The following is a 14524-nucleotide window of genomic DNA, read 5'->3' as shown; positions in this document are numbered from 1 at the left end:
TGTAAGAAGCATATGAAGGTTCTGGCGTGGCCTAGCCAGTCTCCAGACCTAAACCCAATAGAGAATCTTTGGAGGGAGCTCAAACTCCGTGTTTCTCAGCGACAGCCCAGAAACCTGACTGATCTAGAGAAGATCTGTGTGGAGGAGTGGGCCAAAATCCCTCCTGCAGTGTGTGCAAACCTGGTGAAAAACTACAGGAAACGTTTGACCTCTGTAATTGCAAACAAAGGCTACTGTACCAAATATTAACATTGATTTTCTCAGGTGTTCAAAAACTTATTTTCCTCACTGTATGTATATATATATATATATATATAAACAAACTGTCTGTACAGTTGTCTTCGTGTAGGCACATTTGAGACGGAGTGAGTTGGTCATAGTGATGCTGATGAGAGATGTTTGATATCCCATAATGCCTCTCTTCTGCAGTTTGGGGGGGCACACAGTTCCCAAAGGAACCCGGGTTTTGGTGAACATGTGGGCGATCCATCATGACCCCAAACACTGGGACGAACCTGACAGATTCAGACCAGGTGAGAGAACTACAACCAGCCAAAATAGAAGTTTGGTTTACCTTGAAGAAATTATGACAGAAATATATTACTGTTGTGCTGTAGAGTGTACTACTCAAAGTAATACTAATACTTAAAGGAGAACCTTACAAGTACCCAGCCATGTTAGATGATTCCTTCAGAGTGATCACGGGTGAATCTGACTGCAGTAGATGTGAAAGATATGAATAAAAATAATGTTATTTCAGCCAGCGCTCATACCTGTATTTATTTCCTGTTTTCGGGCGAAGTCCATAGTAATCGATTGTCGAGTTCACACGCATAGGTTTAGTAGCTATGATCACGTGTGTGAACTCGACAATCGATTACTATGGACTTCGACCGAAAACAGGATGTAAACACAGGTATGTGCGCTGGCTGAAATAACATCATTTTTATACATATCTTTCACATCTACTGCAGTCAGATTCACCCGTGATCACTCTGAAGGAATCATCTAACATGGCTGGGTACTTGTAATGACACATCAAGGATGTTAAGAGGCTAAAAGCAGGTTTAGCACTTGCCCCATTGAAGTCAACAGGGTGCAAATTTTAAAAAGAGGATAACACGGTGTAGGCAACACCGATTTTTGTCGTTGTTCTCTGTACTGACAGCACTCCAAATGTACAATAAAATGGAGTTCTCCTTTAATACAATTATTAAAACTTTATTTTGTAATGCATATCATAGTTTTTCTTCCATGTTTTAATTTTAACAGTGAACCTCCATTGAGCAAAACTTTATTTGCCAAAAAAATAAAAAGAATTGTTACATTTTTTTTATTTGATCACGTTCAAAAATCCCTTTGATTATTTTTGATAATATATTTGCATTAAATCATACAGTACATCCAGAAAACACAGAATTTCTGAAAAAATGTTTTTTTTTTTATAAATGATTTAATTGTTAATGTTTTATGAATTCAGTTCAGTTTTTTTATGACTAAAAATTAATTAAACCATTGAAACGGAATCCAGAAAAATGAAAAAATGGAATTTGGGAAAAAATAAACCCAATTTCATAAACATAACTTAATAGAATTTAATAAAATTTGATGTCTCATGATTTCAATTAATTAGACATTCTTTTTGATTAATACAAATGTAATTGAAATACATAAATCTTGAAAAAAGGCCTAAATTGTTTTAGTGTAGAATCCAGAAAATTGAAAAACATGGAATTTGGGAGAAATATAATGGAATTTTGGTAAAAAAAAAAGGATTTAATAAAATTTAATTTAATAATTTTTTTTATTTTTTATTTAACTTTCAATAAATTGCTGATAAATTGTATGAGTTTCATGATTTTTATTAATTACATGATTTTAATTATTATAATTTCAGAAAAAACTATTATTATTAGGGCCCTAAAATGTATATTTTTTTAACTTTAAATATTTTTTTTTAAATATGTACATCTCATGATTTCAATTAATTAGACATGTTTTTTGATTTGTACAAATGTACTTAAAATGCACAAATCTGTAATCAAGAAAAAAAAAAGGAATTTGAGAGAAATATATTGGAATTTTGGATAAAAAAATCAATAAATTGTTATTAAACTGTATGAGTTTCATGATTTTAATGATTTACATTTTAATTACTAAATTTAATGTAACAATTGAAACAGAATTCAGAAAAAAAAAAAAATTATTAAGTCTCAGTTTTCTCAACACTTTCACTGTAGTTTCAGCTGTATATGTTGATTTCTGAACCGTTCACAGAACGATTCCTCGACGACTCGGGGAAAAGAACGACTCCTGCCAGTTTTCTCCCGTTCGGCGCTGGTCCTCGCGTGTGTGTGGGAGAATCTCTGGCCAGGATCGAGATGTTTCTGTTCGTCAGTCGCCTCCTACAGCGCTTCGACTTCAGTGTCCCGTCAGGAGCTTCATTACCAGACCTGACGGGCCGATTCGGAGTCGTGCTTCAACCTCAGCGCTACACTGTTCGAGTCACACCGCGACTCTGACCCAAACTGCAGTTCCCTCTGTTAGACACCAGGTGGCAGCACTGAGTCATTCATCATTTAAAGGGTTAATTCACACAAAAATGAAAATTAGCCCATGATTTACTCTCCCTCAAGTCATCCCAGGTGTATATGACATTCTTCTTTCAGACGAATACAATCAGAGTTATATTAAAAAATGTCCTGGCTCTTCCAAGCTTTATAATGGCAGTGAATGGCTGTTTCTGTTTTGAAGTCCATAAAAGTGCATCTATCCATCATAAAAGTGCAAAGCCTGTGTATCGAACACTACACTGATCTCTCAAACAGAAACTGTTTTATGGCTTTGATTAACTCAGTTCTTGAGTTCATGAAATAAAACATGTTTTGGAAAATAAATGTTTCATATAAAAATAAAACCAGAATTATTGTGCATTTTTCATGACCAAAAACTTTTCAAGTTCACTTTTTAAAAACTTTTTTCACTTCGGCAATAATTTGCCAAGCGTCTTTAAAAAGAGATCAAACTTAAGTTAACGTTATCAAACTAAAATATAGCCTACATTCATTTCATTCAAATAATATATATATACTGTGTGTGTGTGTGTGTGTGTGTGTGTGTGTGTGTGTGTGTGTGCATGTATATATATATATATATGTGTGTGTGTTACCGGCAAAGTGTGTAATCCGGCATTCTATAGAATGCCTAGGTAATGTATAGAATTAGGTAATGTATTTTTGCCAAAAACCATCAGGCATTCTATACAATACCGGGATTTCACACTTTGCCGGTAACATATATATATATATATATTTGACCTTGTGCAAGAAGCAGGTCAAAGGTTTCTGTTCTCTGCATGAAGTAACATCTTGTTTTTAACAAATGGATTAAATAAAAAAAATGATTAATTCCATTTAATTTAATCAATCACAATTCATCAGTTCTCTTTAAAGCACCAGTGATTCATAAAACACCATTTACAATCAGTCTCTGTCTCACACACACACACACACTCACTGGGCAAACAGAGATTACAAAGACAGGCTGCTAATTGTGTGGTTTCAGTAAAGCGTTTAGTCTTTAAATGTTTGAATTACACCGTTCACAGCGCCGCACATCAACGTCAAACACACTCTATTGCTCACACTAGAGTGGGTCGTCATAGTAACGCCATGGTAACGCAACAGTGATGCTGGTAACACTGTCAATATTCTAAGATGGAACACAGAACCCCTCTGACAACACTGAACAGCAGCACACCAAACACTCCGATCAGCATGCGTACAAAATAGAGATCATTTCATATCGAGCTTATATATTCGTCTGAAGCTACTAGATTTATTCTTATGTATAATTAGATCTATTTCCATATATATATATCTATGTATGATGGAATCAACAAATTCTGTCTTTAGGCTGAATGAATCTCACGAAAACGTGAAGTAAAAAAGTTAGAATCATGTACAGTAACAGTTAAATGTTATTTTGTAAATTTATATATATGTGTGTGAGTATATATATATATATATACACACACACACACACAGTGTAATTATATATATATTTATACACACACACACACACAGTGTAATTATATATATATATATATATACACATTTTTATTAAATTCTTTTCCTGATATTTAATCACATTTTCTTCTCTGAATGGTCATTATCGTGATTATTATTGTGTTTTTTTTTATTTTCATTATTCTCAATAGCTATTCATTATTAATACAATGACTTTTTAAATTTGAATCTATATATTAGAACAAATACTGTCATGACGTACCGATATTACACATTGCAAATATAATTTTTCACATGACAGTAACGGTTAAATGTGCTTAATTGTCATGAAATGAATGCAAAAATTGTTATGGTCCTAAAAATTGGGCATTTTCTTAATGCAAAATATAATTTCTTATTTCTACCATTTGATTACGGCATGAAATGTGATCTTCGTGAGATTCACCCGCCTGCGCGTCGTAAATGAACAATGTCGTTTCAATGTCTGACATAAAGACGTAAACAAATGTTATTAAAAAAGCACAATAAATGGAGAACCGAAGCAAAAGTCATGTCCTGAGGTGTCGTCTTGATTCTTTGTCAGTGGTTTGCGATGCAGCATCTGTTTTGGCCAAGCTGGTGTTCTGGAGAAACGGTTCCTTCAGGTAATGACGCGCACGTGTTCTACATTACCCACAATTCTATGGGAAGGGCGTTTGTGTATGTTGTTTTAGCACAACTGTCGGTGTTCTTTTTAAAAACTAATGAGCAAAAGCAGCAGTCGGACTGTCAAGAGAGAGAGTAGGAAAGAAGAGGAGCGTTTTAAGGGTCCGTTCCGCTCGTCCAGTCAGAACATTGTCCACTCTTTAGGGTGTGTCTTCAGGTCGCCTTGTGCAGAGCAATTCTTTTTTCACTACGAATGTCCAAAAATCAAACAAAAGTGTTGCATTATAGGTTATATTAAACATTTTAATGCAAAAATGTGTTAAATTAGGAATGAAATTATGCTTCGATGGCATGTTTCTTCCTCCATTGCATGATGGGCCAAATCAAAGGTCATCACAGGCCAACTTTGGTCTGGTTCGGGCATCTCTGATCTAGTGTATCTGTTAATAGACACACTACCGGTCAAAAGTGAGGAATAATTAAGATTCATAAATGTTTTTGAGAAGTCTCTTCTGCTCACCAAGGCTGCAGTATTTGATCCAAAAAAAAAAAGAAAAAACAGTAAAAATTGTGAAATATTTTTACAAATTAAATCAGCTGTTTTCTATGTGAATATATAGTGAATTGTAATTTATTCCTGTGATCAAAGCTGAATTTTTAGCATCATTACTCCAGTCTTCAGTGTCACATGATTTATTTTGTTGCTGATTTGATCTTAGTTATTCCGAAGTTTACGGTAGTGTGTGACCCTAAGACCACAGATTTAATGCGTCAGTCTGTACAGTTGCTCTCACAGAGCGTCACTGATTTTAAGATCTACAGTCTCACACTCATTTATGCACTAGGTCAGTCGGTTTCCATTGCAATGACGACCGTGTCAGTGGGCGGAGTCACAGATGAGACAGGCCACGCCTCTTTCCCGCCCCCGTCGTCTGGCATCTGTCTGGCTCTGGCCGAACAATCTGGACTATCGTGAAGAAGAGTGTCGTCCGTCCCAATGGCTGACTCTGCCGGTAAGTGTCCTCCTTCTTCCTCCTCCTCGTCATCCTCTTCTTCAGGTTCCACCCGGCAACGGCAAACCTCGATGCCAGAGTCGCCGGTCAGCCGTCGCTGCTGGAAGTGCGTTTGGTCGACGTCCAGATCGCTCACGGCGGAGTCACGGCGCTCGGGTTCGACGCCGGGAGAAAACATAGCGGATCTGGGCGGAGACTGAGGGGGCGGAGCTACAGGCTCCTCCCTCTTCTGCTCGGGACGAACGCCAAGCGGATCGGAGATCGAGAACAGGTGCAGAGACGAAGAGGACGAGATCGAAACGCTGGTGATATTCTTCGACGTCGGGCTGTTAGTATTGTTTGCATCACAGATGTTGTTAGTATTAATGGTTTGGGATGCGTCTAATATGTCAGTAACGTTATCTGTGCTACTAGTGTTGAGGTTCTTCACCGGTTTCGTGTTCCCATTGCAATCCAAGGGGGCGGAGCATGGAAGCCCCGCCCCCTTGGGACATGGAAGCTCCGCCTGCACGACCTCGATTGGTGATTGGCCACTTTCGTTAAATGGAACGCTCTCGTTGTGCATGACTGCAGCGTGGGCGTGGCCAGACTCGCTGAGGGAGGGCGTGGAGGCGTGGCTTGTGTCGGTCTCATCCGTGAGTTGGGCTGACGAGGGGGAGGAGCTACAGGGTGATGACGGACAGCAGGAGTCACATGAGCAGCTGGTGTAGTTGTCGGAGCTCTGGGATGACATCATGTGACTCGGGCCCGGGTGGGCGGAGCCTCGTGGATAGGCCACGGAGCTATAGGGAGGGGGGGGTGTGCTGGGCTGGGCTGCTACTTCCTCATAGGATGGCAGTTTAAGTGAGGCGAGGAAACCTGCCAATGAGAACTCAAGATTAATATACTTAATTTACCTTTGTGCACGTTTTCATTTAGACTCTTAAAGGGGTCGCACACCGGACGAGAAGCGCAGTGTCGAGTCTAGAACAACTCAAGATCTCGCACACCGGATGCACATTTTATAAACAATATTATGTTTAAGGACATTATGAAATAAAGATGTTATTGTTATGTTATGACTGTACTTTACGATTAAATACAATCGTTGCTGAGTCTGCAGTCTGAACACTTTACCTCAGGGCGTCCGTTAACTGAATGAATTGAGAATCTCTCCTGAAAATCCATTTTTATCCATTCAAACAAATAATCTTACAAACAGAAATAACATTATTTTTCTGACCCCATTGGCAGATAATTTAGCTTGTTTTAAGCAAAAACTCACTTAATTTTTATTTATTTCCCCAGAAAACAAGACTTAATATCTTATGTCATTTTACTCATCTAGTAAATACATCTTGATTTAAGAATTTTTAGATATTTGGACTGGAAACAAGACAAAAATACAAAGTAAGAAAAGCATTTTTTGAGTTCTTACTGAGGTCAAACATGGAGGACGGGTAACTGCACGCCCCATGATAGGCCATGAGGTTGATCTCTCTCTGTCTCTGCTGCTGTTGGACTCGCTGCTTCGCCTGCCGGTGACGATACGCACAGCAACAGCTGAACAGGATTAGCACACTCCACAGCAGCCAAAACCCTGAAACACAAGCAACAATCCTTAAAGGAGTAGTTCGGCTTGAGGGTGAGTAAATCATGCACTTTCATGATGGATAGATGCACTTTTATCATGGATAGATGCACTTTTATCATGGATAGATGCACTTTTATGATGGATAGATGCACTTTTATCATGGATAGATGCACTTTTATCATGGATAGATGCACTTTATAATGGATAGATGCACTTTTATCATGGATAGATGCACTTTCATAATGGATAGATGCACTTTTATCATGGATAGATGCACTTTTATCATGGATAGATGCACTTATGATGGATAGATGCACTTTTATCATGGATAGATGCACTTTTATGATGGATAGATGCACTTTCATAATGGATAGATGCACTTTTATCATGGATAGATGCACTTTTATCATGGATAGATGCACTTATGATGGATAGATGCACTTTTATCATGGATAGATGCACTTTTATGATGGATAGATGCACTTTCATAATGGATAGATGCACTTTTATCATGGATAGATGCACTTATGATGGATAGATGCACTTTTATCATGGATAGATGCACTTTTATCATGGATAGATGCACTTTCATAATGGATAGATGCACTTTTATCATGGATAGATGGACTTTTATCATGGATAGATGCACTTTTATCATGGATAGATGCACTTTTATGATGGATAGATGCACTTTTATGATGGATGGATGCACTTTTCTGAGCTTCAAACTGTTGTTTGCAATCCACTGCCATTATAAAGCTTGGAAGAGCCAGGACATTTTTTTAATATAACTCCGATTTTATTTGTCTAAAAAAAGAATGTCATATACACCTAGGATGACTTAAGGGAGAGTAAATCATTGGCTAATTTTCATTTTAAAGTCGACTACTTCTTTAAAGAATAAAGGCCTCACTAGCTACGTTTCCATTCAATGTTGCGAATAAAGCAACATTTGCATCCCATTTGTTCAAGAGGAAAAAATTGTCACTTCCTGGGAAATTATAAAATATCTGTAATACAATTAGAAGCTGCTAAAAATTGGCCTCTTTTTTCCTACATTTTTCCTACATTTAAAAAAATATATATTTTTATTTTCTTTTTTTTAAATGCGAATATCCCAAAATGTACATAACATTTGGTGGATGAAAACAACTATTTATGTAGAATGCTAATCATTCATGCAGTCAGTCATATATCGTCACACAAACCTGAATATATTCCGTGATGTTTTGTGCACGTACTGTAGGCTTTGTTTGGCTTTTCTAAATGCTGAAATCTGTTGATGTTTTTGAAAGCAGACTTAAGACTCTTTGAATAAGTTTGTCATTTTAGATGTGATGATTTTTTATTATGGTCTTTTATTTAATGTTTTATGCAATTTTCTTTTTCAAATTTCTTTTTCTCTGTACAGTCCTTTGGTCTACCTTTGAAAGTGCGTTAACTAAAGCTAAGTGCGTTATTTATAATCAGATGCTTTCTGTTAAAAGCTGCTTGAAACCAACAATTGCTGATTGACAAGTGAGTAGGCGATCCACAGGGGCAGATAAAGTCACATCGTCATTTACACATGATTAATGGACTAATAAAGATGACAGAATCTATTGTATTGTATGTAATCAGTAATCAGTTGTACAGTATTTTAACAGTATTTGTATATTTAGGGCAAGACAATATATGCAAAAACATTGTTCTTTCAGGCACTAGCATTTTGGCCTATTTTGCTTCTATGTCTTCTTTCAGAGTAAAATTCAAAAAGTAAAAAGGGGAAAATATCATAAATACAAATTTAGGTGTTTTATTGCACTTTCATCTGTAGATTTCAATTACAATACATATCTTTGAAGAGTTTGTCCTCCACTTCAGCAGCACTTACAAACACCAAAATTTACAGATTTATTCCTGTCTATATTCTGAAGGTTTTTACTGAAGGGTTTGTTCATATATCACTCAAACTGATTTATATTACATTTTATTCATACATTTTTTTTTCGGGCTTTTACAGTATTTTCGGATTTATGCAATGATAAAACGAGATATTCAAAATCCCCTCAGTAAAAACATTTTAACTCTAATATGTCAACAAAATCAAAAAAGAAATTTGATCCTGGCTTTATCCAATGTTCAGATTTATAATCTGGAGATTTATGCAAACGAGTGCATACTTAATTAGATAGTGCCTCATTTGCTTATTTAAACATAACATCTCAGAAAACTTAACAAGTGTCTTAATATACTGTAATTAATAAACTGGGTAAATATGGAGATATATATTAGTTAGAATTTTTACCCTATTCTTAACAGGAACATTTCAACCCAAAAATGAATCAACATGCAAGATTCTAAGAAAGAAAGTCATACGGGTTTGGAATGACATGAGGGTGATTAAATGACATAATTTGCATTTTTAATCCAGTTTACAGGGACATTGTCAAAGTTTTGAACAAACGCTCTTCCAGGAACGTTCATATTTGGCCTTTAATAATGTTCTCAAAACAGCACAAAAACATTATTCATACATCATTTACAGAATCCTTTTTTCTGAAACCTTTTAGTTGTCTAATATTTTTTAAATGTTACTAATACGTTCAGAGAACATTCAAAAGTAACGTTCCCTTAATGTTTGAAGAATGATAAAAATAGAATGTTGACACATTTCCTAGAACCTAATACTACAGTAAGCACAAAAACAATATTTATACTTCATTTATGAAAAAAAAATAAATAAATCTGAAACGTTTTAGTTGAATGTTCATGTAACATTTTTTCAGGGAACATTCAAAAGTAACGTTCCCAACATGATAAAAAGGAATGTTCCCTTAAAGTCCCCCTGTAGTCAATAACTTTATCCCTTAAAACTCATCTTTGATCACAAAAATTACATATTTAAAAGTTTTTCCTTGAAAAAAATTCTTAAAATTGCTTGAATGTAACTCGAAACCCTTGCCTCATTTAGTATTCGCAGTTATATGAATATGCAAATTAGCCCCGTCTCTACTCACTCACAGCAGCTCAGAGATCTACTCTGGTTCCCTTAGTTACAAGGTAGTTTGTGACGTCAGAAACACCAGCGATATCAACCCGCGTTTTTTGGTTCTCTGTAATTTTAACGAGAAAATACTTGGCAATGGTGTTGACTTTATGAATTTGCTCATGGTTTGTCTTAAAACATATTAAAAACACCACATAGACATATAAACAATATTAAAAGCTTGATTTTTACCACAGGGGGACTTTAACTTGTAACCAAGTTCTTTTTTAAAAATTAAATGTTTAGAGAACATTCTAAAATAACTTGATGGCTCACAAAACGTACTATTTTTGTTAGCTGGGATGAATTTTCACGGTAATTGTGTTTGTGTGCGTAATTGTGTATGTGTTCATGCGTTGACTTATGAATTTGCACATGGTTTGTCTTAAAGCATATATAAAAAAAACACCACAAAGACATATAAACAACATTAAAAACTTGATTTTTACCACAGGGGGGACTTTAGTGTTCGCATAACCAAGATAAAAATAAATAAAATAAAAACATTTAAAAAATTGAACGTTAAAAGAAAATTCTGAAATAACTTAATGGTTCACTAAATGTCCTATTTTTGTTAGCTGGGATGAATATTTACAGTAATTGTGTATGTGTGCTATTTTAAGGAGAAAATACTCAGCAATGGTGTTGACTTACAATATGAATTTACACATGCTTTGTCTTAAAGCGTATTAAAAAACAACAACACAAAGACATATAAACAACATTAAAAACTTGATTTTCACCACAGGGGGACTTTAAGGTTCGCATAACCGAGCCAATAAGATTTTTTTTTTTGTTCAGAGAACATTCGTAAATAACAAAATGATGTATTTTTGTTAGCTGGGATGAATATTGACAGTAATTGTGTGTGTGTGCTGGTTAGACAGAGGGACTCACACCACAGCTCATAGTAGTATGTGCAGCAGCCGGTCTCCTGGCAGCAGTGTCCGGTCTGGCAGAGGTATCCGCTGGCGCTGTTAGTGCCGGGACAGTAGCGCGGGCTCCCCAGGAGAGGCAGGGTCCCTGAACTGTGGTACTCCATCCCCTGCAGCAGCGCGTGACGCCACCGAAACACTCGGTCCCCCTCTTCCTCCAGAACTGCTGCTATGGGGCATTCAGAGCCCGCAGAGTCTGGCAACAACACATCAAAAAGAGAGAATGCCACTTTAAACAAGTGCACAGAAAGCACAATCTTTGAATCATTAAAAAAATGTTTTAACATGAACTAAAAATAGACCACATGTACTTTCTAAATAAATGTTCCTGGTCTAATTGTGAAGGATTCATCATTAGTGCATGCGATTGTACACAAAAACGCGTTTTCATCAAATACTTCCATCTCTGAAATGATTTCCCTTTTTCATTTGAGAACTTATAAGTCCCATACTATATTTTTTTCTCATTTAATATGATGTTTCTGTCACATTAAAAGAGAGAGAATGCCACTTTAAACAGAAAGCACAATCTTTTTTTGTTGTGTGTATGTTCTTTCTAAATAAGTCTCGAGTCGCACGGGTATATCTGTGGCAATAGCCAACAATAAATAACTTTTATGGGTCAAAATAATTTATTTTTTCTTTTATGCCAAACATCATTAGGATATTAAGTAAAGATCATGTTCCATAAATATATTTTGTATTCATATAAAACATGTATTTTCGTGAGTGAATGCAGCACAATCGTGAACATAAATGAACAACTTTAAAGGCGATTTTCTCAATGTTTCGATTTTTTTGCACCCTCAGATTCCAGATTTTCATATGATCTATAAATCTCAATTTAAAAAAATTGACCCATGTGACTGGTTTTGTGGTCCAGCGTCACAAATGTTCCTGGTCTAATTGTGAGCGATTCATTTGTGCATGGTATTGTAAACAAAAACAAGTTTTCATGATCTTTCATCGAAATACTTCTTCTTAAAGTCCCCCTGTAGTCAATAATTGTATCCCTTAAAACTCCTCTTTAATCACCAAAATGACATATTTACATTTTTTTTTTAAATAAAATTAAAATAGCCTTAAAATAGCTTGACTGTAACTCGACACCCTTGCCTCATTTAGTATATGCGGTTCTATGAATATGCAAATGAGCCCCGCCTCCACTCACTCAGCTCAGAGATCCACTGGTTGACGAGCACACGTTGATCTGATTGGTTACAAGGTAGTTTGTGACGTCAGAAACACCAGCGATTTCAAAGCGTGTTTTTGAGACTGTCTTTGGTTCACTGCAGTTTTAAGGAGAAAATACTCAGCAATGCTGTCGACTTATGAATTTACACATGGTGTGTCTTAAAGCACATTAAAAACACCACATAGACACATTAACAACATTAAAAGCTGGATTTTCACCACAGGGGGACTTTAAGTGGTCTAAATGTATGTATATATATATATATATATATATATATATATATATATATCATCTGTCGAAGGCGGAGGAACATAAAATGTTAGTCTAATCATTGCATTCGGTCCGCCTTGCATTCATCAGGTGCTACAGGTCAGTGCTCTTTAAGTTCTTTATGTTCATTATTATTGTAATGTTATGTGCTTTGAAACATGAGCTAGTTTAACGCCGTCTCTCGTCTTGTGACGCTTTGTTCCTGTGTTTGGAAGAAGGCGTGGCTTTGGAGACGCTCATGCTTTCAAAGCTAACTTGCTATTGCTAGCCGCTCCAAAAATTGCCTACCCTACCTTTAAAGTATCTGGTCTTTAATAATGTTCTCAAAACATTACCACAACAACATAACATTTTTTCAAATGTTACTAATTGTTTCAGAATGTTCAGAGTAACATTCCCATAATGTTTGCAAAATGCTAAAATGGAACAATCAAAATTCTTCCAGTAACAATAATAGAGTGTCCATTCAAAGTAATCTGGCCTTTAAATACGTTCTCAAAACGCTATTAATGGAACTTTTTTTCTGAAAGGTTTTAGTTTCGTTTTGCTTTGAAATAATAATTCAAAAGTAACATTCTCATAACGTTTGCAAAATGTTAAAATGTAATGTTCCCTTAATGTTAGTAAAACCAAGATTTTTTTTTTTTTTAAACTGCAGAATGATTCAATTTAAAGATAAAAAAAAAGATGCTCATGTGAAACTAAATGAATTGCCAATTGCTTTTGGACATTATGAGAGGACTTATATGACATAAACAAATCTACATCTCACAGACAGGTGTTGTAAGTGTCTTTACCTGGTGAAGGACACAGGTGTCCATATATGCAGTCAGGATCATCTATAAATGAGAAGGGGAAAAAAAAAACATATTAATCAACCATTGCTGAAATAAACAGCATTTTTCCCCTCTGAACTCTTATAAGCAAACAGTGTTATAAAAAAGGTGTACAAGAGAGATGCATGCGTGTGTCGTATTATGTGTGCAATGCATTAAATGTGTTTAAATGTTATTCTGCATGTGCATGTGTGCAATCAAACTTTAAACATTAACGCAACAATTGTTTGCAAATGAAAAAGATTAAACAGGCCCAGGCAGAAGCGTAACAGAACACACACACTCAGTGATGCTTTATGCACCTGCAGCAATAATCATCACACATGCGTATCGATTATAAATAAATGCACCAACCTTACTAAACGCGGTGAGTGATCGGTGATGCTCGATGTCGCTGGTGTTATTGTAGCAAACGGCCTTTAATGAAAGTCGCTTCTCTTTCTGATTCGCTCATTTTTTCTGATTCTGCACCGACTGTCTCTCTCCGTCCGCCATTTCCACCGAGAGCTCCAGCCGTCACATCACAAACGACACACGAGCGAACCGGGATATCATAACGACAAAACGAACAGCGCACAAAAACATTTACTACTTACCTATATGTTTCACTCAAATGTAAAATCTCATTTTTACAACAGACGGCGCAAAACTGCAGACATATATAATGCCATGAACGTTCATCGGATCTGATGCTGATTGGCTCGAGGCTGCAGGATGCAGACCAATCAGAGCAGACCTGGGTTTCGCCTAGCAACAGCTGGTAAGATGGTGAGACCATAGATATACAGGTAAGACTGCATATCCACAGCGACTGAGAGGAATTAGCATGATTCTGTATGTGAACGTATCAATAGTGAAACTATTATGGAATTCATGCGATCATGTTAAAATCCTAGTTTACAGTTTCATGTAATACTTGCATAATTCCAGCTATAAAACAAGAAACGGTTCATCAGAACTTTGGCTACAACGTTCTGGCAAGTTTCTCTGCAAATACATTC

The 14524-nt window shown here is 36.1% G+C and overlaps 2 protein-coding genes across 2 annotated transcripts in view; one reads left to right on the top strand and one right to left on the bottom strand.

The window, feature by feature from the left end:
* cyp17a2 (cytochrome P450, family 17, subfamily A, polypeptide 2) overlaps nt 1–2907 on the top strand; it is a 13578-nt gene extending 10671 nt beyond the window's left edge. Inside the window, exons 7-8 of the mRNA XM_081386794.1 lie at nt 430–533; nt 2278–2907. Of these exons, the coding sequence (XP_081242920.1) occupies nt 430–533; nt 2278–2522 (349 nt within the window). The 3' untranslated portion in view covers nt 2523–2907. The remainder of the gene's footprint in view (nt 1–429; nt 534–2277) is intronic.
* Nucleotides 2908–5519: 2612 nt separating this feature from the next.
* Nucleotides 5520–12927, bottom strand: LOC308703263 (uncharacterized protein; the record flags this gene model as incomplete). Its single annotated transcript, XM_081386584.1, has 4 exons — nt 5520–6544; nt 7104–7265; nt 11185–11418; nt 12861–12927. 4 exons carry the CDS (start codon nt 12925–12927, stop codon nt 5520–5522), a joined length of 1488 nt encoding a protein of 495 aa, XP_081242710.1.
* Nucleotides 12928–14524: the final 1597 nt, after the last annotated feature.

This window comes from Scardinius erythrophthalmus, assembly GCF_964197995.2.
Source record: "Scardinius erythrophthalmus genome assembly, chromosome: 15".
NCBI classification, from domain to species: domain Eukaryota; kingdom Metazoa; phylum Chordata; class Actinopteri; order Cypriniformes; family Leuciscidae; genus Scardinius; species Scardinius erythrophthalmus.
The sequence above is the reverse complement of the archived record's forward strand: the minus strand, read 5'-3'. Positions and strand labels throughout refer to the sequence as shown.